Source organism: Hydractinia symbiolongicarpus, chromosome 7 (genome assembly GCF_029227915.1).
Source record: "Hydractinia symbiolongicarpus strain clone_291-10 chromosome 7, HSymV2.1, whole genome shotgun sequence".
NCBI classification, from domain to species: domain Eukaryota; kingdom Metazoa; phylum Cnidaria; class Hydrozoa; order Anthoathecata; family Hydractiniidae; genus Hydractinia; species Hydractinia symbiolongicarpus.
This window is the reverse complement of record NC_079881.1, coordinates 23720276-23746616: the sequence shown is the minus strand read 5'-3', so window position 1 is coordinate 23746616 and position 26341 is coordinate 23720276. Positions and strand designations below refer to the sequence as shown.

At 31.6% G+C, this 26341-nt stretch overlaps 1 protein-coding gene and 1 long non-coding RNA gene across 3 annotated transcripts; one reads left to right on the top strand and one right to left on the bottom strand.

Moving 5' to 3' along the window:
- Positions 1–6663: 6663 nt before the first annotated feature.
- Positions 6664–23396, bottom strand: LOC130649644 (uncharacterized). 2 transcript variants are annotated; one of them, XM_057455974.1, is made up of 28 exons: positions 22038–23396; positions 19333–19441; positions 19110–19260; positions 18640–18838; positions 16946–17002; positions 16839–16868; positions 16726–16758; positions 16126–16188; positions 16019–16052; positions 14155–15179; positions 14037–14081; positions 13908–13966; positions 13688–13709; positions 13229–13249; positions 12359–12403; positions 12233–12289; positions 12007–12111; positions 11400–11847; positions 9524–10699; positions 9036–9098; positions 8743–8805; positions 8570–8656; positions 8436–8468; positions 8031–8069; positions 7798–7842; positions 7416–7448; positions 7211–7309; positions 6664–7060 (listed from the first exon to the last, which is right to left on the bottom strand). In XM_057455974.1, exons 1-28 carry the CDS (start codon positions 22044–22046, stop codon positions 6915–6917), a joined length of 4296 nt encoding a protein of 1431 aa, XP_057311957.1. In that variant the 5' UTR covers positions 22047–23396; the 3' UTR covers positions 6664–6914. The 2 variants fall into 2 exon arrangements, with proteins under 2 accessions (XP_057311957.1, XP_057311958.1); XM_057455975.1 differs by lacking the exons at positions 16019–16052; positions 18640–18838; positions 19110–19260; positions 19333–19441; positions 22038–23396.
- A 252-nt stretch (positions 23397–23648) lies between these two features.
- On the top strand, positions 23649–25986 carry LOC130649645 (uncharacterized). Its single transcript, XR_008983084.1, has 2 exons — positions 23649–24233; positions 25119–25986. It is a non-coding gene; the product is annotated as an uncharacterized LOC130649645 (long non-coding RNA).
- The last annotated feature ends 355 nt before the right edge of the window (positions 25987–26341 follow it).

Sequence of the window (26341 nt, the reverse complement as noted above, 5' to 3'; positions counted from 1 at the left end):
TAATTTCGTTCACTTCTTATTTGTTTTTAGGCTGGTTAAATGTTCACATGTACCGTACATTTAAAAAACGTTGATACTTTATGCAGCTAAACTTTTGTTGTCAAATTGACCGCAAAAAATTTATTACAGTTCACAATCTGAAAGTTTTTCAGCATGAAGAATCAACAAAAGCTTTTGCAGATGAGACTTTCTGAAAACTGTTGCAGAAATATAAGCTTTCTCGAATTTTAATTCGAAAATGGAAAACCGCAAAAGTTTTTTCCTTTCAAATTTATTCATTTGAAGCTTTTTCTACGCTCACCTAAAATCTGGATCACAATCAGCATCATGAAATACTATATACATTCCTTCAGTATGCCACCATACTCCTTCTCCGCATTCAAGGTAGTCACTCAGTCGTTCCAGATGTGCCTGTAGTAAACGTTGGTTGAGACCTTCATTCAGCTTTGTTCCTTCATAATTATCTGAAATATAATTTTTATAAAAAAATAAACTCCTGGCTTCAACTGTTATCAATTTAATTTCCTTGCCCCAAGTTTTAATTGGCTAAAAATGGTAATATACATTATTTTTCTAAAACCAATCAAGGCTTATTCTTTTGAAATACCTCTATTAGCATTTTTAAAGGGCTTAAACCAGTTATTCACAACAACAATCCTTGAATTTGATTGGCTCTACCTTTTGTTTAGGTTGGAAAACACAAAATATCACAAATTTCATTATACAAATTACTGTATTATACTGACCTGTACAATGACTGAATTTGGATACAATTGATGTGTTTTTTGCTTTGCATTTAGCAGGTGCAGTATCCTCCATAAATTTCTTCTCTATTTGTATTCTGAGGATACTATTGTCTCTGATGGAGCTGAGTGTTCTACTTGATGTTGACAAGCTGATGTTCTTTATTTGGCTGAAAAGTTGTTCCTCATTTTCGGTATGTAAGGATGATGGTGAAATTATTCTTGCTATCTCTGGTAGATGTGTAGTAAGGGAATGGAAATAGATACCATACAGCTTTCTGTGTGTGACTTTTTTTGGATGTTTTGGTAGAATATGTTGACATAATAATGCATGTTGGAAAGCTACATTATATAATCTAAGTATGGTTTTTGGAGACCGTTTTTGTGCTGGAAGATATGCCATTTTCACCAACTCCATCAATGTTTGAAGAAAGTTTTTAATCTCTGTACGGCTGACATTTTTCATGTGTTCATACATTAGGATGGTTGATGTACGATAATCTGCCCCCCTCTTCTGATCTTTTATTGAAAAAAGCAACTTCCATACATTTTCAAATGCTTCTTTTTTCTTTTTATTCAAAACCTCCGGAAGTACATCCCAAACATTCTTAATGTGGCCCTTGCAGTCATGTAACGGCTCCACTGGGCATACCTCATAATCAATTTCGTAATATGGTTTCAATTTTTAGATATTTCAACAGTATTTGATTTCGTCATATTTTCAACAAAAAAAACTACAAAATTAAATATTATGAAATTAATATATGTTTTTAAGAAAATTGACAGTCTAGTAGATGATCTAATATTAATATTACCTTCTGACGTCATTCTTCTTGACCAAGTATCTTGTGTGTATACACGTTTTCTAAATCTGCAAAATCTTTAGCGTTGCATCCACAAAGACAAGGAAAGTGTTTACCATGCAGATTTCCACTTTCGAATTGTATTTCCGGGTGATCCCCTAAAGTACGAATCAAATTATTGTATACCACTTTTATTTTACTTCTTGGAAAACTTTCTGGTAGACCTAAAAAGTGAATCTTCTTTTGGAGAAAAATATTTTTTAGTTAAAATAATAGTTTTGAACAATACAAAAAAATTAGTTATATAATCTTCTTGAGAAAGATTTGATTCACACAATTTCTTCAATTTAATGCACTAAATTTTTCAATTGTATATATGGAGTACATTTATCCGAATCAAATTGTTGAGTATTCATACTGTATACCATACCATGGAAAAAACGCAAAGTATCTTGAACTCTAGCCGCTTCTATTACCAATGGCTCTGCCATCTCTTCAACATCTTTCAGCCTTTCCTCAATGTACGTTAACTTTTCAGCTATGCTGTCATGACAATGACCTAGTATGTATATTGAAGGTATCTCTACTATCTCTTAAATATAACAGGGATACCCATTCTTTTTTTGAAATTCTTCATCGGTATAAAATAATGCAGGGTCCTAAAGTACTTTGATTGTCAATAACAAATGACCAGAGTTTAGTATGGATGCATGATCTGCCCATATAATCACATTTATAAGGTCAAAGTCCAAATCAGTTCAATTAAGTCCCACAGTCAAACGTTTCACTGTTAAAAGCGATGCAACCTAGTAATATCCGAATACTATCGCTAAATACATGTTGGTACGAATATGTGACGCAACTGTTGTAACTCAAACGGATTGACACCGTTAGAAAGTCAATGAAATGTAGTTTCTGAAACTGTCTCTATTTCTTCAGCGCGAACTAACGGCTAGGATAGGTCCCACAGTAAAAAAAGACTTATTTATCTTAATTTTTAAATAAAACGCTACCACAGCGCCCAGTGTAATCGCTGAGTTCCAGCAATCATGTCAGATTAATAAGAATGTTATTCCTTGTAGTCAAACTGCCTCACTTATCACATTTATAAGGTCAAAGTCCAAGGTCAGTTCAATTAAGTCCCACAGTCAAACATTTCACTGTTAAAAGCGATGCAACCTAGTAATATCCGAATACTATCGCTAATAACATGTTGGTACGAATATGTGACACAACCGTTGTAACTCAAACGGACTGACACCGTTAGAATGTCAGTGAGGTGTAGTTTCTGAAACTGTCTCTATTTCTTCAGCGCGCGATAACGGCTAGGATTGGTCACACAGTAAAAAAAGACTTATTTATCTAAATTTTTTAATAAAGCGCTACCAGACAGAATAATGTAATCGCTGAATTCCAGCAATCATGTCAAATTAAAAAGAATGTCACTTCTTGTAGTCAAACTGCCTCATTTATCACATTTATATGGTCAAAGTCCAAAATCAGTTCAATTAAGTCCCACAGTCAATTGTTTCACTGTTAAAAGCAATGCAACCTAGTAATCTCCGAATACTGTCGCTAAATACATGTTGGTACGAATATGTGACGCAACCGTTGTAACTCAAACGGATTTATACCGCTAGAAAGTCAATGAAATGTCGTCTTTGGAACTGTTCCTATTTCTTCAGAGCGTACTAATGGCTAGGATTGGTCCCACAGTAAAAAAAGACTTATTTATCTTAATTTTTAAACAAAACGCTACCACAGCGCCCAGTCTAATTGCTGAGTTCCAGCAATCATGTCAGATTAATAAGAATGTTATTTCTTGTAGTCAAACTGGCTCATTCATCACATTTATAAGGTCAAAGTCCAAAGTCAGTTCAATTAAGTCCCACAGTCAAACGTTTCACTGTTAAAAGCGATGCAACCAAGTAATATCCGAATACACAGTAAAAATGACTTATTTATCTAAATTTATAAATGAAGCGCTACCACGGGGTCCTGTGTAATCGCTGAGTTCCCACAATCATGTCAAGTAAAGAAGAATGTTTTTTCTTGGAGTCCAATCGTCTCACTTATAACATTTATAAGGTCACAGTCCAAAATCAGTTCAATTAAGTCCCAGAGTCAATCGTTTCACTGTTAAAAGCAATGCAATCTAGTAATATCGGAAGAAAATCACTAAATACATGTTGGTACGAATATGTGACGCAACCGTTGTAACTTAAACAAACTGATACTGTTAGAAAGTCAATGAAATGGAGTTTTTGAAACTGTCTCTATATCTTCAGCGCGCCCTAACGGCTAGGATTGGTCCCACAGTAAAAATGACTTATTTATCTAAATTCTTAAATGAAGCGCTACCACGGTGTCCAGTGTAATCGCTGAGTTCCCACAATCATGTCAAGTTAAGATGAATGTTTTTTCTTGGAGTCCAATCGTCTCACTTATAACATTTATAAGGTCACAGTCCAAAATCAGTTCAATTAAGTCCAAGAGTCAATCGTTTCACTGTTAAAAGCGATTCCACCTAGTAATATCGGAAGAAAATCACTAAATACATGTTGGTACGAATATGTGACGCAACTGTTGTAACTCAAACGGATTGATACCACCAGAAAGTCAATGAAATGTAGTCTTTGAAACTGTTCCTATTTATTCATGGCGTGCTAACGGACAGAAATGGTCCCACAGTAAAAAAAGACTTATTTATCTAAATTTTTAAATAAAGCGCTACCACACAGCCTAATATAATCGCTGAATTCCAGCAATCATGTCAAATTAAGAAGAATGTCACTTCTTGTATTCAAACGGGCTCATTTATCATATTTATAATGTCAAATTCCAAAGTCAGTTCAATTAAGTCCCACAGTCAAACGTTTCACTGTTAAAAGCGATGCAACCTAGTAATATCCGAATACTATCGCTAAATACATGTTGGTACGGATATGTGACGCAACCGTTGTAACTCAAACGGATTGACACCGTTAGAAAGTCAATGAAACGTAGTTTCTGAAACTGTCTCTATTTCTTCAGCGCGAACTAACGGCTAGGATTGGTCCCACAGTAAAAAAAGATTTATCTTATATATTAATTCCCTTGCGTGAGTAAAACTGTGAGTCCACGACACGGAAATGACGGATCACTTTCTTATGACGTGACCGTAAGCTAAAATTTAACTAAAAAAAAGAGGGATGTACTTCATAGAAATCGCACATAAGGTGTAAATATATAACCCGCTGCTAATAACGATATAAATATATATACCCTTATGCCAAAAAATCTATATGGGCTAATATATATATATATATATATATATATATATATATATATATATATATATATATATATACTTCTTTATTCCACGTTAGGGGGACCCCGCTCGAAATGTATAATAAGGTGACACCTCATATTTCATGAACAAAGCTTTTTTGCTCAAAACAATTTTAATATTCGAGACCTATTTGGGATGCTGACACAGCTATGGTATGTTTTATGGGGTTTCGGCGATAGCCACATTTTTTGTGTCCCCTTTAATTTTTCAAAGTACAATAGTGAGATTCGGGGGACGTGTCTCCCCAATCTTCCTTTAGGACAAAAAAATATAAATTTTTTTTTGAGTGCACAAATAATTAAAAAGTTATTTATACACATTCGGGAATTAGGGAACACTATAACATGTTTTACGTACCTTTATTCTCCGTTACGGACATGATTTACAAATATATATATATATTTTTTAAGCTTCAGCATTGAATATATAATAAATCCTTATTGCACAATTATGTGTACATTACTTTTGAAATGCAAAGTGCTAAATAAATCTCTCGTGCTAGCTATGCTATAACAATAAAAAATCATTCCAACTTGTTTCTTATTATTGCGTTTCATCTCCTAACCCATTATAGCAAGATAGCTAGGTAAGACTTGACAATTGTTGTTACTTTCCCTTTTTACGCATTGCGGTATTTTTAAGACAATAATGAAAACTTGTGATGTAACTAGCTGCCATAAATAAAGTTTTTTCATTTGTAACATTGGTGCAGCTACAGCTTAAAGCAATTTTAGCATGTTTCGATCTTGAACCTTGTTTCTTCTGGACAAGCTCTTATGTGAGTACTGAGTATTTTAAATAATTAATAAATCAATTTATCGCAGTATTTATAGAGTAAAAATACAAAGCAAAAGGTCACTAATTCATGTTTTCCTTATGCCTTACGCTCTGCCGGCGTTTTAAATTTTTTTTCCTACAAGCGCTTTTCTAGTGGGCAGACCTGCGCGGTATTAAACTCCGTAATCTTAGAATCTGAAGAAATTAAAAGAATGAAATCATAAAATTTCTGATTAAGATAAGGAAAATGCAGGGTTTTCACCTTGACTTTGGTAAATTATTTTTCTACAATACAGCTAAAATACAAATTATATTTTATCTTCTTATAACTGAGAAGAACTGAAAATAAACTGATTAGAAATGCTAACTAGGTCATTTTAGAAGATGTTAAGAAAAAATTCTGAAATAGTACTTCTCTAATCAAATGATGGAAATAAATAAGGTTTTTTGTTTTACTCTAACCAGATGTCAATATTTGTGCGAACTAACGAAGTTTACCCTTCTTTGATCGATCTCAAGAAACGGAAAAGACATTAAAACAACTCTTTACTCTAAGACAATTTTCCACTTGCAGGATCATAAAATTTCGGTAAACGAAAAGAATGGCTTATGATTTATACCCAATCGTGCCTTAATTACCTGTTCCGTTCATGTCGGAAAAAATATTCTTGAAGCAGTCGTTTAAAATGTGAGCTTTTCGCTGTTTCTAAAACTATTATGTATTTTCACTTCATATTTTTGAGCAAATAATGTAAAAGTTGACCAATCTACGTTTAATCAATTTATTAATTTCTGTCCAGTTTGTTCGGAAGTGGATTTACACTTGAGACACCTGTTACTCCGAAGATTGGTGAAACAGCAAAATCACTTGCGTATAACGTGACCGTGAGAAGGTACAAAAGGTCTACCCGACGGTAATTATTAGTGTATTGGCGCAAAACATTTCCTATAGGATGACACATAGTCATTTCACAGGTTTGAACCAAGGAGAAATAAAAAAAGCAAAATGTGGACTAATTTTTCTTTCTGAACATAAAATTACAAATAAATTGCAAAGAATAAATGGATCGATTCATACCTTTAAAAAAAAGGAAAAAAATCCACACTAACTCATTTGTGCGTAATACATGTACAGAACGCAGGAATGTAAATAGACACCAAAATGACTAGAAATTAGGTAATTCAAAGCGACAACTTCACAAGTTAGCTAAAGTCAGTATATCCAAACAAAAAATTAGTAAAGCAAAAATAACTGCATGATTAACTAGTTAGTCCAATTTCTTTCAACCTTTTATTCTTTATGTCATCGAACTTTTTCCGCTCGTTGTTTATTTTTGTTCGCACAGCGAAGGCAAAATTGGCTGATCCAAAGTAACTTTTTGCAAAATTTTCCATTTCCAGTCGACCTAAAATAATGCAAGAATGATTGAGTATACTCGCACAAAAGACACAAAATAGTTGCTTTAAGCAACTATGCCTCATTTGCAAGTGATTGTTCAAACAATCTATTTACCTATACTTAAAAACCATCGAACAAAAGCTAAATTATTTGATACCTGGAAATGGTCGATCATTGGTGCGACGCACGTAACAACCAAATTTTTCGAAGAACACTTTATTTAATTCCGGAGTCCACTTGACACTGGATTTGACAGCTAAGTATAAAAGCAACAATAAGATAAGTTTTGTTAATATCAAACCTAAAAAAGTGGTTTAACTAAACCTATATATATGAAGAAGCGATAAAAGTGTTCAACTTACGTTTGCATTTCAATCTCTCATTCTCTTCTTTATCTATTGGAATAAAATCTGGTTGTTTTTTAAACTAGAAAATTCCTGGAAATTATAACTCTTGGTTAGCAAGACGACCATTCAAACTATTATTGCTTTAACAGAAAAAATATTGTCCTTTATAACTTATATATAGCAGCGTTTTTATACTATGGCAACTCAAAAATCAGTAAAGTTAATGACACTTGAAAGATCTAAGCATTTTTCAACATATTTAATCTCCAGGATCATTGGAAAGTTGAATTTCTGAGAGAATTTAAGATTGGGGAAGACGCCAAATTCTTTAAAATCTAATTTGCACACGAAGCAACCTACAAAGGTTTCTTTAAACTTAATTTTTTACATCACTTACCTTCATAGGAAGTAGGATCACATGAATCATCTCTAATTTGGGCATCTAGATAGAAATGGATATTCATAAACATGAAATACATCTTTTGCAAAAGATACTTGTACATCCCATAAATTTTAAACAATCCAGGTTGATATTTCTCGGTATATAAATAATTTTCATAACTGTCTAAGTGTTATTGAGAAAACTAAAATAAATAATTAAAACAGAAAGACTCTTGAAAGGATACTCACCAGTAATTTTAACGTACTTTTTTCTTTTTTTTGATCTGCCTATAATTCAAAGTCAAATGTACAATCAAATGGTCAACAAAAAATACATTTTTATTTCGGTGAACTCGCAATTACTTTTAAGTAAGTGAAAAAAAGTTAAGTACATGTAATTTGTAAAAATATTACGTTTAATATTAGTGATACTAGACAATTTTCCGCAAAAACGTTAAGTAATATATTTTGCATAGAGGACTATAAAAACAACTTATATTTCATATGATTTTTAATTGACCTATGTGAGATTTAAAACAAATAAGGTCTGGTTTTCAAATTCAATGTTCTATAAATAAACATTTCCCACAACGCAGAGTAGGACAGGTTGAATAAATATTGTTTGACAAAAAAATCAAAAATCAAACCACTCACCACGCAAAGGATACTTCCTAGCTTCAACTGGTACTAAAAACAAAAACAAAACAAAAAAACCATCGTATATCTAAAACAAGGTCATGGTTGGTATTATAAATCAGACGTTGTTTTAAATTAAATTTAAAACTAACCATTTTTTGATTCAATAGCTTCTTCATCCGATGAACTGCTCGACAGCATCATCACTCTTTTCCCCACTGATCTTTTTGTCTTTGTCGCTGAATAAAAAACCAAAAAAAACAAACACTTTGCAAGTCACTGAGGCCCAAAGGATTGAATCAATAAACTACAGTGAAGTATTAACCTTCAGCTGATGTTCTTACGGGAGTACTTGTCACTGCATAGTTAGTTGCCAATTTCTTGTCTTCTAAAGAAAGAAAGTATTAGTCTGCTATGTAGTCCATTGAGCAGCTTTAAGGTAATTTTCCAAACAATATAAAACAATGATGGGGAAGATCTTTAGGTTTTGGATCACACATTGCTTTGAAAAAATTTCATCAAAAACAATGACTAATAAAAAGAACAAAATAACGAGTTTTGTAACTAACAGAAATTTTCTCTATTTGCACCAGACAACATTAGAAAAAGCAAACATACCTGTATGAGTTTTGTCTTTAAATGTTTTTAAACTTTTATCAGTTTCTTCAATATGACCGTTATCTATAAACAATCAAGTTATAAACACTGAAAGACTTGCTAATCATGAAAAGTCATTCTACATTTTGCTCATCTGCAATCTTTTAATAATTTTTTAATGAAATCAAATTTGGAACACGTATTATTTCGATCATAATAATCGTGAAATAATATTAGCTGATTTGAACATTTGTTAATACATTATAAGAAAAAATTAAACAAATAAATGAAATACAGTGGTTAAAACGACAAAAATTTATAAAAAAAGGTTTAATAAAACATAACCCGGCAAGTCTTCCATTATATCCTGGTTTCCTAAATCTCAATAAACAAGAAAAAAATTAAATTTACCACTCATGATCTATGATAAAGTTGTTACCTAGAATGCGTGCCACTTCCACAATTTTATTCCATACAGAAAGGCTCCTCCCTAACAAATAAATACATACCGCTTGCATGGAGATTTATTAATTGTTTTCCAATCTTTGTGACTCCCATTAAAGCTAATGGGGCTTGATAAATATCTTTATTCATGCTTTCAGAATGACCCATATGGGCGTAGAACAGTTGTCTTTCCTGTTGTGGCAGGTCCAACGCAGCATATAAAGTGCTGACGCGGTGTCTATTAGTGGTTGCATTTATAATTTCCACATTGGTAAGTTCTAGTTTCTTACAGACTTCTTTCAATGCATGCCAGCCAGACACATTTAAAGATGACAGCTGTGTGCTGGCAAACACAAAATCATTATTTTTATCGATACCAGCCTTGATTCTAAATTTTGGATCAACTAACCTTTTCATAGCAGAAGTAGTGTCGTTTGGAAATAAAACAGACACCAAATGATGATTTCCTTTACCCGTCATGTAGGTTATTTTTAGTGAACTCACTAATAGTTTGTCAGCTTCATTCAAACTCTGAAGACGTTGTTGATCAATCCAATTATCGCTTTCTGCTTCTAACCAATCTTTTACTAGGAGGCGACTTGTTTCCCCACCACGGCGCCCATTCAATAATGTTAGTCGTGTGAGTACTAAGTTCCTCAGTTCAACAAAAGAGTGAGCAGTCCATAACTCAAAAACACACAGTAGTTCACCCATTCTCTTGAGAATATGTTGATGTATTTTCTCAATGTCGCTTTCCAAAGGCAACTGACATGGTTTTCTTATTTTAACTAGCCTTTTTTTTTCAAGCTCGTATCGTGCAGAGGAAACCATGCAATCCTCGTTGGCTTTATAGCATACCATAAATTTTTCGATTTCACTGGCCTCCTCTTCGTTAGCTAACATATATTGATGAGCATACAATATTTTTACACTTTTGTTGATGATGTAAAAAACATTCTGGCGTAGTCCTGGCTTAAGACTACGATCAACATTCAAAGTAACAGCGTCAATGGCATCAGTAAAACACGTAAAATTCTTTCGCACAAACATATCTAACAAATTACCATGATCATGACAAACGCCATTCATCCTCTTAAAAGATTGGTACAGGCTACCTAACACTCGCATATGACCCCTAACAGATTTATTCACGGTGGCTGCTTTTTCTTTTTTGACTACAAGCTTTGCAAACAACTTCATTCCAATTCGTAATATCATTTCATCTTTGCGACATATATTTCCTATTATTAAACAAGGCAAATTAAATTTTCAAATATTTATTTTGTGTTTAAAGGTTTAGAAAATTAAAAAAAACATTATTTGCATCAATTTTAATGTACAGTGGAAGGTTGTACATTGAAATAGATGTTCTTAAACCTTTGGGGGCGTGAATACAAATTAAATAAACCTACATTTTTTTTCTGTCAAACATTTGTGAGTATTTATTTTAACGAAATAAACTTAAAACCTTTTGAAAACATAATTTTATGAATTAGGTCAATAATCTAAAAGATCAATTCATATATTTTTTTTAAATTAAACTACAACTTTAATTGAACACTTTTTTTACTATTTCGCTCATAAAAAACAAAAAAAAAATGTTACACTTGATCATATCCAGGATGTAACATGATTATGTTTATTAAATAATTATTTGAATGAATTAAGGATTTCTATGAAATACATAAGGACTTTTAATGAATAGTACAAGTATTTTTTAACTCCTTAAATCCCAGAAGTTTCCTTTGCAATTTTTTATTATTTTTGATTACTGTAGTTATTCGTAATAATTTAATAAAGAACAATGAAAATTTCATGAATTGGTAACAAATGTGAAGAACAGGGATGTTATCACCATAAAGCTGTCCTACAAATCAATTGCTAAACTATGAACAAGTATGGAAAAAAGCTCGTAACGTAAATATAAAAATGATAACTTACCTACGGGATCATCTCTAAGCTTGGCCAAAATGACTTCCTTGAATTGATCCGACATTTGGAGTGACATTGGAAGGAAGTCCAGTGACAATGGCAAGCCTGTTGGGACAGCATCTTGTCTTCTCATGCACGTTCTTTTGTGGCTGGCAAAGAAACGCTTAGAGATAAAAGCAGAGCATAAATTACAACGTTGCAATTCCAAGTATTTCTTTCTTTGACGTTCTCCTTGGAAAATAGGATTTTCTGTGGTAGCTTGCAACTTGTTGTACATTAAAATTCCTTCCCTTTTAATTTTTTTCCATTCCTCAATTTGCTTCACCTTAGTCATCTTTAGTGCATTTTTCACTCTTTCATTTTCCTTATGACATTTTTTAATGTGTCTGCTCAATTTTGAAGACATTATAGAACAATAAATGCACATTCTATACGGTTTTTTGTAAGGACTTTTTTTCTGAAATAAAAAGATAAGATGATTCTAGAATTGCTACATAACACAAAACATAAAGCCTTGCATCAATAATCCTAAATTTAAATAAAATAGCATTGGAAAGTATTAATCAGTCAGTAGTATATAAGTTTACACAATCTTAAAATGCATCGATAATAGTACCTGCAGTTTTTTAGACTCGGCTTCAATTGTTTCCTGTTCACTATCAGTATTCACAATGTCTAAATCCTCATCAATCTCCAAACCAGAATCATTTTTCACTGAAACCTGTTTGTGTTAAATAATACTATTGATAATTAAAAATAATAAATTAGGAAGCAACTTGTTGGTAGTTCAAAAGGGCTGAACAAATCATTGTAAATTAAATAAGCATCATCACAAAACTCACTTGTTCACAACAGCTGACTTCCCTACTGGTCTGCGTATGTTCAGCAACTTGACACACCTGCAAAATTTCCAGATATAAAAAAAGCTATGCAAGGATGTATGAAAAGTTATTACAAACATACAATACCTTTGTCGATGCTAGAGTTTCTATTTCTTCAAGATCAACTTTCATCTAACATTAATAAAGAGTAACTATTAGGTGTATTTAATTATTACTATTGACCGTAGGACCTAATGGAATTGATTTTGGACTTTGACCTTATAAATGCAGGAGATGAGAAAATTGGACTCCCAGAATTAACATTCTTCTTACTTTGGCATGAATGCTGGAACTACACTACATATTGCTTAAATTAAGTAATCATTTGGTGGTGCATGCTTTATTACCAAGTCATAAACATCAGACAACTGACAAAACAAGTACTTTTAAAATAAATTTTTAAAAAAAATAAAAACAAAAAAATTGAAATTACATGCCTTCAATGCACAAGGCAAATTAAGCAAGTTTGGGTCAAATCCGAGAAATTAAATTCTAACAAAATGTCAATATTTCATGATTTTCAACAAAAGTTCTACAAAAATAAGTTTTCAACCAATAAACCATTCAATTGGCGTTAAATGGAAAAGTTACTGAGCACAAAAAAAGATTTGGTTTTATAAAATCTAATCTTTTAAATTTAATGATTTTCTGAATAAATGAAGAATTTCCTATAATTTTCTCTAATTATAACCAGTGCATCACAATGTAACCTTTGTAAACCAAAATTAACTGTCAGGTAATTTTACCATGAAGTTAATTTTTCATTTTTTCACTTCAACAATTCATAATTTTCAACATTTAGGTAAATCGATGACAGTATATTTTAGCAGCAAAAAAAAACATGAAAATTTTATTAACCTGAACTAACATTTGCTGAAAATATACCGGCATTTGTATTAAATTTAAATTAGAAATGCTGCAATGTAAAAAATATATGAGTAATGATGGAATACATACGAACTTCTCCAATACTTTTGTCTAAAAATAAAATAGCATCAATTTATTACTATAATTATCATACCGTACAACTTTCTAGTGGACTCCAACTACACTGTATTCCAATAAAAAAATTGTGCAATGTCTTTATAGCATAATTATAACGGTAATAGTCTAAGCATTTCTTATATTAAATCAGGTGCTATCTATATCTCCTCCTCACAATTCAAAATCTTCAAAAATAAAAATGTACATAGGTAAATCTTTATTATATCGCAATAAAGATTCACCTATGTATATGCACCATCCCGATAAACTATCTAACATATTGCCGTAGTGTGGTGTAGTGGTTTTGTCTTTGGCTCCCAACTCTAGGGTCCGGAGTTCGAATCCCACTCGCTGCCTAGCAGTATGTTAGTGATGAACAAAATAGTTCTTCTTCATTATAACAAAAATGTATATGGGAGAATTCTAACATACCAGTGTTTCAGTTTTGTCATTTCTAAAAAATAAACATAGAAATATTACAACAAAATTATCTTTAAAGAACTAAATAAGTTACTTTAATTTCGACTAAAAAAGCATTGTTTACGTCGTTTACAGCAAATCTCATGTGAATGACACCATAAAAACACCAATTTTTCATAGTTTCGTTTGTAATATTTTATCACTTTTTGTAATATTTGAAAACAATAATTACCTAAAATTAATTTTTAATGGAAAAGTTGTTTCTTCATTACTACCATTCAAAATGGAACACTAAAAAATGAATAGAAAGTTTAAAATTTTTAAGTATTATTAGTGGAATTACTGGACCTTCAATACTTACTGTTTCGCTGTCAGAACTGCTGAAATCAGGGACAATTTCAATTTCCTGAAACATAAATATTTATCATCAATACAATTAAAAATTATACTTTAAACGGAATCATGAATTGCATACATACCGGATAAGTAATTTTTACATCATCGTCACTACAATCCAGCTTGGCAAAATCTATGTCCTTGTAGTAGTCTGCAAATTTATCTCCACCAATGACATTCTTTTTATTTACACCACTGCCAATATTTTCCTGAATCTTTTTTTTTGATTGGTAAGTACTGTTCTTGTACGTATTTACACCTGATGCAACCACATCTGCACTCTTGTAATTTCGACCTTGGACACTGACAACATCTGCAATGATCTCAGCAACTTGTTCTTTATTTTCACAACCTATTTTCATATCCTGTATACCAGCAATATTCGTTTCCTCAACATTCTGTCCATGTAGAGGTTCATCACCACAATATCTGTCCCCTTCGTTTGATTCTACTTGTGTATAAACAGTAGGATTATCCACCTTATAACTCACACTACCAGCAACACGATTGACCAAAACTGCATCTTTGCCTTCACCTACACTTTGATTGTGTAAACTATCAGAATTATTGCCCTTGGGTTCACATACATCAACAAAATCAAGAACCTTGTCATTAGTGACACTTCTATCTATAACACTGACAATATCTGTAATGATTTCAGCAGCAACTTGTTCTTTATTTTCACCAACTATTTCCATATCCTGTATGATAGATGTGTTTTCAACATTTTCTTTAAGTTGGAGTTTATGAACACAATATTTCTCCCCTCCCATATTTTCTAATTGCATGTAAACAGTAGCACCATTTGTCTGATAACCACCATTAAAACCTTTGCATTTAATATTTTCCTCTACTTCCTCCTCTAATTTTTCACACAAATCAACATTCTGACCATTGATAGCAACTGAATCTTTTCCATTGCCTACGTTTTTACTATATAAACGAACAGGATCGTTATTCTTGGGTTCATATACATCAACAACATCAATAAACTTTGCATTCACATCATCTTTATCTTTTACACAGGTGTCAGATTTTAGTTCAATACTTCCGTCTTTTTTCCAAACAACTACTTGATCACATTTTTCTTCGTCATTTTCCCCATTATCTAAAACAAATAGATCAGGTAAGGAGTATTCAAAAGTAAATAACATGTGTATAATACATATATATTGCAGTTCAGGGTGTATGCTACTCAAATTATTCAGAAACTTATATTTTGTTCAGTTCATGTTTCTAAACTATTTAGTTACAAATTTAATATTGCTTCTGGATTTTCCTTTCTTAACCAAGTTGTAATATCTTTGTTTAACCTTTTTCATAACATCCCAAAGAAGAATGAGATTAATTTTCCAGATGGACCCTCCTAAATAAATTTATCCTGCATAAGTTCTATTTGAATTAAATCAGTCAAAACAGTATCTACAGAACCCAGAACCTATAGTACAGCATAAAATAGATAAGTGTAAGCAAATTAGGAAAATAATGTTATAATTACTGGAATTAGGCACTTAAAGTGAGACCATCCATAAAAATATGTCTGTTTTCTGTAACCGACACATTAAAATATCTTAACAGCTAGGTAGGCGATAATATTTTTTACATAAAAAAAATCAGTATCATATTGTCATATTTTTGACATTCTGCGTAAAGCATGTGAAAATCTGCATGACACGTGAAAATAACAAACCTAATAAATCAACCTATAAACCTAATAACATAACAAACAAACCAAATCAGAATTTAATTAGATAAAGAGTGTGAATTAAAATATTTACACTGATTATTTCAAATTATATGGATTTGGCATACAATGTGTATTTATAATTCATAAACTTTTTGTACTTATAACACTTCACCCAGCCATTTTACCCGAAACAAACACATTTTTAGAGATAGCATGGGAAAGGGTGTTACGTAATTGAGAAATTTTCACACATTACAAACCTATCACTTCTGTTTGAAGAATGCAATCATGAATCTAATAAAAATAATTCAATATTTTTAAGATACATGTAACGTTAAAAACAACATAATTAAAGTATATATCTTACCTTGTCCAGACATTCCTTGACATCTTCCTCTGTTGTTGCACTACCAGAAATGAATTCATCATCCTAAGTGCAATATTAGCAAAAAATTACTGTACAGTAGAAATAATTTTGTTTTATTTATGGGAGTGATTCTCAAAAATTATCTTTGTGCATGTTTCGTCTATATGGAGGAGCAAAAGATTGCTTTATAAGCAACATATTTTTTGTTGTATGGTAAAAACATAAATATTGTGCTACAGTTTAACTCTTGTTATTAAATACAAAAAAATTGAAATCGATAACATATTGGTTAAACAAATCATTTTCAAAAATTGGATAAAATTAAGTCATTTTGACACATATCAGAATTCCAATCTTAAAAACTACACAACATAAAATATTTAAATGAAAAAGAGAAAATGAAAATTGTGGATATATAACTGATTATAACTTAAAATTATTTCAAAATGACTTGTACAGTAATTAGAGCTAATATCGTGAAAGCTTTTCTTCAAAATTAACTTTTTAGTATGGCTAATAACAGGAACCAAAACGTGGACATCATGAAAGATTACAATATTGATACAAAAACATTTTGCCTTAAAAATGTAGATGGCTTACATGTTCAGAATAAATCTGCTTTTTTTGGTTATTCTAAAATCACAAAAAAGGTTTTATTATAAACACAAGAATTTTTTGAACAAAAAGTTCAAAATCTATGATTGGATACTCACAATTACATTCCCAGGATTGCATAAAACAAACTGAAAAGAAAGAAAAGAAAAATAGCAGTTACTCTAGTGAAGAAAAAGAAAAATGTATATATTACAAAAAAACTTACTCCCTGCTTGGTAACAACATCAATATTTGCAAAATATGGTGAAGCAGTCTCCTTGTTCTAAACATAATAGAAGTAACAGTTGAAGTTCTCAAAAAAAATTTAGAATATTTTTTTGTATTTTTCAAAAAAGAATCAAAAATAATTATTGTTAAGGCGACTCCAATGTTCTACGGGAGAAATCGATAGTAACTTACAGTCGGTTGGCAAAATAAAAATAATTTTATTGAGAATGTATGGTTGGAACAACAACAAAAATAAAGAAATACACACTAACAACAGCGGTTAAAAAATAAAAAAATTCAAAAAAATCGTTTGTAACCGTTTTAACTCGCTTGGTTGATTTGAAATTCATTTCGTAATCATTTCCAAATCATTTTGTATTCATTTCCCATTAGTTTTTCACAAAAATAAGAATTAATTCGTTTCATCTACGTTAAATTCGTTTCGGTTCAAATTGTTTTAAAATCGCTTAAATTGTCACACATGTTTATAAGACATTGTCAATTTCTAAAGAAATTTAACTATCAAATTACGTAAATAACTGCATTCTTCTTGCAGAAATAATAAAATTCTTCGCTAAAAACGAATATGTAACAGATTTTCTGTTAAAAAAAGTTTTAGCCGATATTATTTTTTTGTTTTCGTGAAAATTAGAGTCTGTCGAGCCTGTAGAACAACTAATGAAGTTGAAGTCGCCTAAAAGTTACAAAATGAGAAAAAATCTGTGTGTGCTCAAAGTTAAAATTCCTCAAATATATTTAATCTGTATGATAATTAAGGAGTTTTAAAATTCCTCTAATATATTTAACCTGTATGATAAGTAAGGGGTAACTAGGGTAATAACTAGGTTCTGCAAAAACACTTTACCTCTATGTTTAATAAAATATTCATGACTTATTAATTATTCACAAACATAACATTCCTTCAGCATGATTTTTGCAGTGCAAAATTTTTGAATTGCATTTTCTCGAAATAAAATTTTCCAACATAACAGTACATAGTTTTGTTGAACACTCCCCTCCATTTTGTCGAAATTCTACGAAAATAAGTTTGTTGCGACAATTTATTTGGCTACAAAACTTTGCTTTTTTTAGCGCAAAAGTGAGAAAATATCGAGCTATTGATCCATCATATACTTAAAAATTGATCAGTCATAAAACAGCTGTTGTAAAACAAAATATGCTATATTTTTTGAACCACGTTTTGTTTTGAGTAAAAAAAGCAAAGTTATTTAGAGCTGAATAAGATCTTTGCAACCATATGTTTTTCAAGAAACAAAAATTTTACTGAAGGGAGTGTTTGGTAAAATATACTAGAAAGGTGAATTTTTGTAAATAATTTTTCCTTCTTGGATTTTTTTATGGAAATATTTTATCATCATTCTAGAGATAATTTATTTGGCTTTCAGAATATATATATATATATTTGTTACAGTTAATAAAGCAAGCAGAGAAGATATTTTAAATATACTGAGAATGTGTCTAAGGGGGTTACCGTATCCTTAATGGAAGTTGATGTCCTTTAAAAGGCATTCCAGGAATGCCTTTTTAGAGGACAATTGCATCGCGTAACTTGGTGAACTGGCGTATGTGATTGATCACATAAGCACCTATTTTTAAAATGAGAAGCCTGATTCATCACAACTATAAAATCTAACTAAAAAGAAATAACAAAAAAGTGACAAAGATACTCACTTTTCTCCAAAAAAGTTCTTTCATATCTCCATACGAATATCTCAACTCTTCTCCAATAGATATGACTTTGTCACACAAAACAAACAGGCAAAGATGCAAATGCCCATTATCATCATATATCGGTTTCATGCAACAGTTTTTGGCATTTTTGCTGTCATTAACGTATTTCCCAAACTGTGTGTTCTCAGTTGCATCGATGCTATTATAAATAATCTTAAAATTGCAGTATATTACCTAGAGTACTTTTCAAATTTCACAACTGACTTTTGTGACAATTTTCCTGAATATTTTATGAAAATCAAATTTTCCATTTTTCTCAAAAGAAAATATTTTTTGCCGGCATTTATTTGCAAAAAATTATCCTGTGCTCTTTACAAAATTCGTAAATAAAGTTTCTTTCCAACAATCTTTACGCAAGTAACTGCTGTGGATATTAAAATAATCACAACATATATGTACAATTTGCTTACCAACTGTTATTATAAAAAAATAAAAAGGAACCAGCTTCATCAGGATATGTAGATTGCAATTTTTCACCCTCAACTTTACTAATACAATTTCCAGCATACTCAAGAAGAAATTCACCATGTTGAAATGTTTTTGTAGCAAACACTCCAAAACCTTATAAAAAAAGTTGTATCATAATAATGTAAAACAGTTCACACCCTATTTGGAAGCATAATAGACGTATACCTATGTTGTCATTGATGAATAATTTCTGGAAACCACTTTGATCTGCTTTTTGTTTGCAATAATACTTTGCAATAGAACGTGGGTCTGTCTCACGCTTATTCTGTCGTCTCTAAAAATAAATACAAAAATGAACAAATAAAAATTGAAGTAAATGAAAAGTAGAATTTCACCCTTTGGCAGCCAGGTCACTTTTTTATTTTTTTCAAGAAACGTAGATGTACTCTAAAGAATCACAAATACAATTCCTTTCATATAGTAAAAAAATAATTTTACTAAATTAAATTTAAATTTTACAAAAATTTGAATAAATTTTATGTTACCTAAAATTATTTAAAGGTTACCTCCCGCGAAAAATAAAGGTAACGGCATATACAAGTACTTGAAAGGCTGTCTAGGAATTTGAATATTTTTTTAAAAATTCTTGATTGGTTCTTTAGAATTTGGACTAAGAAGATTTACTAATTATGCATGATGACAAGCCATAGAGAGTTAAAAATGTTTCCTAGCCATTCACTTTGACGCGTTTTGAACATTTTTACATAAATTTTAACATTTAGTTATCATAATTATGCTCAATTCATACTCATGGCATCATAATTTTGCATAATTAGCACAACTTTTAAGACAAATATCTCAGAAACGGATAAAGATTTTTCAAAAAAATAAAAGGATTTCTAGAGAACTTTCAAAGATCTTTCATATGAGCTTAACTTAATTTTTTGCGGGAGGTAACCTTTGAGGTGGCAGTAACCCTTTTTTAGCTGTCCAAATAGCTGAATTATTTACTCAGTGTTTTATTTATACCATTTTATTTTACTATTTCCTAGAAATATAGGCCTTAATACATAAGAAAATGATTTTAACTTAACACTAAAATTGCTGAGTCAGCAGAAATTTCTTTTTAAAAATGTATCAAAAACAAGAAAAACTTTTTACAATCTCGTTATTTTTCATCAACTTCTGTTTTTAAATGAACCTTGGGTTAACCCTGTTAAAACGGTGTGCGGATTTTTTTTGTTCATTCTTATTTTTTTAACAATAGCCTTTAATCTTTTTTCAAAAGATTTTTTGTTAGCATCCCCTGCTGCATCAAACGCTGTTAAAAGAAAAATATCGCGAATAAAAAGATTTCCGCACACCGTATCATGGCTGCATGATTCACCAAGCATGTCTGAAAATTTTAAAGTAAAACGAACATGCTATTGAAAGTTACAGCTTGTGCAATGTAGCATAATGAAGATCGTCTTAAATTTCTTCATAATGCGCCATCTTTGTTGTTATTAACGTTTCTCTTTAATAATTACATCATTTCTTTCTGTACAATTTCACAACCACGTAGACTTAAACTATACTCGGCAAAACTAATTAATTATTCATGAATTTTATTTTAAAGAGGAATTTTTAAGGCTAAATATTTTTGTTGAAAGATAATAGTATTATAGCCATAAAATCGTGACAAGTGTGTTATAACAGAAAAAATTGGATATATAAAGTCTGAAAATAACCTTACGTAACCAATTATGCAAAAAAAATCCGATTTTTAAAAGGATTACTGCCACCTTAAAATAATGTTTTATTATTGTAATAACATATACAGTACCGCTTAAATGTACACAAGTTTTAGGATCTCATGTCTCATTTCTACATAAATATCTTTTATTCATTACCTCTTTTGTAGACTGCGTAATTGAAGAATTAAAAACAGCGCTCCATTTTTTGCGTTTTTATTTCCATGTGATTTCTTTGAATAATATTACTCGCTACAGTTTTATTTAGGAGCTCGATTGTTCACGCACATAAGGAATAAGTTCGTATTTTATGCGAGTTATTATTCACTTGTCTAACACATTTTAGGACCGTGCCAAGGTGCATGCGCGCGATCGCGCACCTAATATGAGGCAGTCTGCAAAATCATTTTTATACATCTTAAATAACGAAACGTTGTGGTAAAAAAAAATAGTTAGGTGTGATTCACACTGGCTAATATTCACATTGCACTTGTAAATTTTGCTTACAAGTGCGATTTTTTGCACTCCATATAGCACTGGTAATTTTTTAGCGGGTGCTTTTTCTGGCTCTGGCCTGACATATTAGAAAAGTTAACTCATTGTGGGTATTAAATGTGTGTTTTTGTAAAATAAACTTCACACAAAAATCATTGCTACCTGTTTTGTTTTGTCTTAAAATGTTTGTATGTTTTTTTGTGTCATAAAACAAACGATACAAAGTACATTATATACTTCGTTATGCTAAACGAAAACAATATTAAGTGCTTTGTTTAAAGTAAAAAGTACAAACGAAGTCCATACAAACTTTTTTATAACATGATACAAAATGTTTTCTTGTAACTTAAAAAAGGAATATGGCCACGTTAAAGCTTTGTAGAGACATTTTCTCATCATTTTAAAAATAAATACAACTTTCAAGCTTCATAGAGACGTTTTCTCATCACTTTAAAAAGAAATATGGCCACGTTAAATATATAATATATATGTAAATATATGGTAGTATAAAGACAAAGTGATTTTATGCCAAATACAAGTCAAAATATAGTACGTTTATATTAAGCCTGTTAAGTATTACTTATAATTTATTAATTATAATCGAATAATTATTCTATTGAATTCTTCACCACCATCATTTGCATGGTGAAATTTAGCCCATAGTAGGATTAAGTACTTTTTTCTACAAGAAAAAAAACTTACTTTTGACATTGATGCAAACTTTTATTTATTGTCAATTTACCTAGTAACAAAGATTTAAATATGCTAAACATGGACCATAATATATTGTTCTGTTTCACATGAAAACCTATTACCATAATCAACTTTTTTTAACATATATATACATAGATATTTCAGGGTGTTTGTAGTTGCGGCAATCATGTCTCAGCTGAATAGAACCAACCACAATAATTTACAAAATGATTAATTAAATGTGTGAGTGGGTCAGGAATACACAGCGGGGTGCAACTTACCGAAAGAGATTCAGGAGAGTTTACTGTATTTAAAGAAACTCCTAATTTTGCAAGGAAAAGACTATACATTTGTTTAAAAAATTAAGCAAAACATATACTTTTTTATTGTAGTAAAACATCGTTACTATATCTGAGCATCCCACAAACTACCAATTCAGAAAATCAAATAATTTATGACAACATTAATTTATCAATCAAAACAAGATTTGCTTAAATTTGACGGAAAACATAATTCAGATATACTGTGATAGTATTGTTCTGCCCAATCTTAGGAGACTGCCCAATATTTGGACATAAAAATGCCCAGTTCGTCAAAAGATTAGGCAGGAGACCATGGATGTGACACACAAGCTCTGTTGTTTGCAAGACCCTACAAACATTCTCAGGCACATAAAAATATATTTGGGGTATGTACATCAAAAACGAATTTGCCAGTACTGTTGAATTGACCAGGCCAGATTTGGCTAAGACGGGGGCCGTTTCAAGATTGGGCAGAACAGTATCATTGGGAAATTAGCAAGATAGTTTGATGATATTGTTTTCGAAAACGCTGTATTTGATCCAATTTGATCAATAGACATATAGTTAAAATTGTAATACTATTCTCACTTCAAGGGAAGGTTATATTTTTTGTGGTGAGTCAACAAATGTAAGCTTGCTGTATCAAGCTGGTTTCTAATGTCTGACATCAAGCAATGACAGATGAGCATTAAGTGCACAAGAATATGTGCATGATTCTGTGCAAAAATGCAAATTTGGACCAGAAAACACACACACATTAAGGTTCCAGTATTTTGTGCAATTCAAACAACCATATTTCAACCATGACAATATACAGTAGTAAAAGCTGTTGATGTGTGCAAACTGAAATTGAAAGCTATGACCTTGACCAAAAGAATAATAAGGCGTCAAATAAGAAAAACTGTTTTTACACTCAGCTATGCTAGCTAGCTATCACAGTGAAGTTAGTTTTAGTCAAATTCACAAGAAAATAAAAGAAAACAAAGAAAGTAAGAAACAGAAAATAAAAACACAAGAAACTTTGGCGGCTCAAAGCGCGAAGAACTTTCCCGCATCCAATATATGACGTAATGTTGGTCAATACTGCTACGCTATTGGTCAACAGTTTTTGGTTGCCTTTATATATAAATGGCGAACATAGTTACGCTAAATTCAGCGGTGCCTGGAGAAATTATGAAAAGGTATATGGTTACAATAGATTACACTTTGTTTTGCCCTCGAAAGGACATGGTCAGAGAATCTATATACTTTAAATTTTTAAGTTTTTAGTTCCTAGTTACGCCTGTGTATGTTAAGGGGTTTATAATCTTGGGTAATTAGATCATTTTAATTTGTTGTCTTACTTGTTCAGTTATTTTTGTTAATGTTTTTTAAATTTCTTATAGACTGAGCAAGTTGAATTTTGTAAACAAACTTTATGTAGACAGTTGTTTCATAAAAATGGAGTGTAAAGGTTTTAGCCATATAGCTGTTCTGCCTGGATAATGAACATTATCCAGGCAGAACATATCCAGCCTGATTAAGTAGCTTGCCCTGGTTAAAAACAGGGCAGGAAATACATAATCAGGGCAACATAATCAGGACAGGCCGGCTTATTACTCAAAAAATATTATTTGGCACTTATAAAAGGAACATAATCAGGTCAGGCCAGATTGTGTACGACAGTCTAATATTATTTCTCACTTATTATAGAATGAACATAATCGGGGCAAAGGTGCCGATAAGCCGCAAACGCCCGCATATATAAGGGCGAGTTCGGGCGACTTTTCGAATTAAATTGACGGTTGTCCGCCGAAACCGCCTGCACTTTCCTGAACTCGCTCGAAACATTCCCGAAATGCAACACCTTGTAACATAAACATGGCGGACGACAATTGAAAGAACACGCTTGAAGAGAAAGGAGGTAATAAAGTTTATATATAAGTTATTTATCAAGTAAATCTTATCAAAAACCATAAAAAACATTTCTTTTAAGAACTTAGCTTCCATATAGTTAGTTCATTTTAATTTTTATACTTTTTAAATAATTCTTCGAGAGTCATTTATGGTGAATCTTTTTTTTTTCTCGGGCATTGTTCGGGACTATGCGGGTTTTTTCGGGCAAAGACCTGAATTTTTTTTAAAACGCCGAACTCGCCCGAAAACGCCCGCACTTTTTACGGCGTATGCGGCTTATCGGCACCCTCGTGGGCAGGCCCACTTATGTATGACAGGCAAATATTATTCTTTATTGAATTTCCGTGCCCGCAGGCGTAGGAAATTCTTTAAAACCGTCGTTTTTTTCTTTCGGAGCATTTTTTAAGAAAAAATCGACCCTGGAATTTCACGTTCCTCCGTCACAGATTCAAACTTCTTACCCAAGCTCCCTAACTACTTGGAAGTCATCTAAATGACGTTTCAGGCCAAAATCGGTATTTGTTTTCGACAAAATTTGGCACAGTTAACAAAAAAGTGTGCTAAACATAATGGTGACATAATAATTTTGATTTTTGTCACCTAAATGTCATTTTAGGCCAAAATTGGTCCAAAAATTATAACTACTTTATTATAAACAAAATTTGGCACAGAAAAAAAGTATGCTGAAAATGATGGTCACATCAAAATTTTGATTTTTTGTCAACTAAATGCTGTTTAAGACCATAAACGTTTCAAGCGCAAGACTTTTAACTATGAATGATAGGCTGTAATTTTGTTAGCAATTTCTTTTAAAATGTGAGTTTATTATGACACGTTTCGTTTTGTTTGCGTTTGTTTAAGATATAATGTCACATGTGTGCTTTATCTTCAGAGCTTAATGCACCAAACCTCTTCGAATGTCTGGCACGATAACACAACGAATTAGCAGGTTGTCATCAAATATTTTGGTAGCGAGCGGAAATTCTTAGAGCCCCCAGGGCTTCTTGTATTATGCTTCAGAACAAGTCCATTGACGTCTTTGAAGGAATTCATATGATTGATGCCTTAAAAAGTGCTGCCATAGCTACCCGAAATCGGTTGATGCTTACCATGACATTTGGTGTTAGAAAGCTATATTTTTAGCTCAAAAAGTGTGTTACTCCTGCAAAATCTGGGACTTGTGGCCGTCAAAGAAAGAGGTCCAACATTCCTGCTGATAACATTTCAGAATATTTCAAACGGACAACAACTATTCCAATGTTGGTGCTGGAGTTTATTTTTAAGTAAGATGCGCTCTCTCATCAAAATTTAAGTGAATTAATTCAATAGTAAGGTTATAATAAAATATTGGTAATAAATAGTAAAAAGTAATAGTAGTAGTGTCGTAAATAATTATATAATAAGAAATACTCTCCCCTTTTTTTTGGTGATGACAAACCTGCTTGATTTCAAAATGTTCCCCGGGCTCAGTAACTTCGCTGACAGTACCTGGGTCAAGGAGCAACTAAGTTTTTTTCTTTTCTCCATTGATGATTGCGATTGTGATTGCTATAATGACATGATTAATCCATACCTTCCTTTTGTTAAATTTTTCACACATAAGTTATATACAAATTGTAACAAAACAGGGTAGCTGTAATGATAATATTTTTGCAAGGATTTTTTGTAAAACACTGACCATACACTGTTGTATGGTAGTAACAAAACAGGTAGCTGTAATGATAATAATATTTTTTAAGGATAAATACACTTATTCTTAGCGTTTAAGTCTTATCATTGAATTCCTGTGCGTGCAGATGACAGAGCCCCTCTCTTTGCTTCTCTATGTTTCTTTTCTTGCCTACCGGGCTCGGCATGACTCCGGCCGACAGTACCTGGTTTCTGGTGCGGCAGTATGACTGTCCATGTTGGACTTAACAAGCTATATTTTCAATATGTTTTTCGTTTGTCCTACAGGCATGCTGACGAGCCCTGACATTGGGGGAAACAGTCTTATTTATTGCGGTGCAGAAGCGATTGCGAAAATATTCCTATTCTGTCATACCTGAGGCCTTACAAATTAAAACACTTATATACGCATTGGTTGCGTAAAACACGCAAAGACCCGAAGCAGTG

Coding starts and splice junctions, on each gene's coding strand:
- LOC130649644 (XM_057455974.1), bottom strand. Junction 16,759..16,838: donor GCAATCCTGGGAATGTAATT/GTGAGTATCCAA, acceptor TTGTGATTTTAG/AATAACCAAAAAAAGCAGAT. Junction 13,250..13,687: donor ATGACAAAACTGAAACACTG/GTATGTTAGAAT, acceptor TTTTATTTTTAG/ACAAAAGTATTGGAGAAGTT.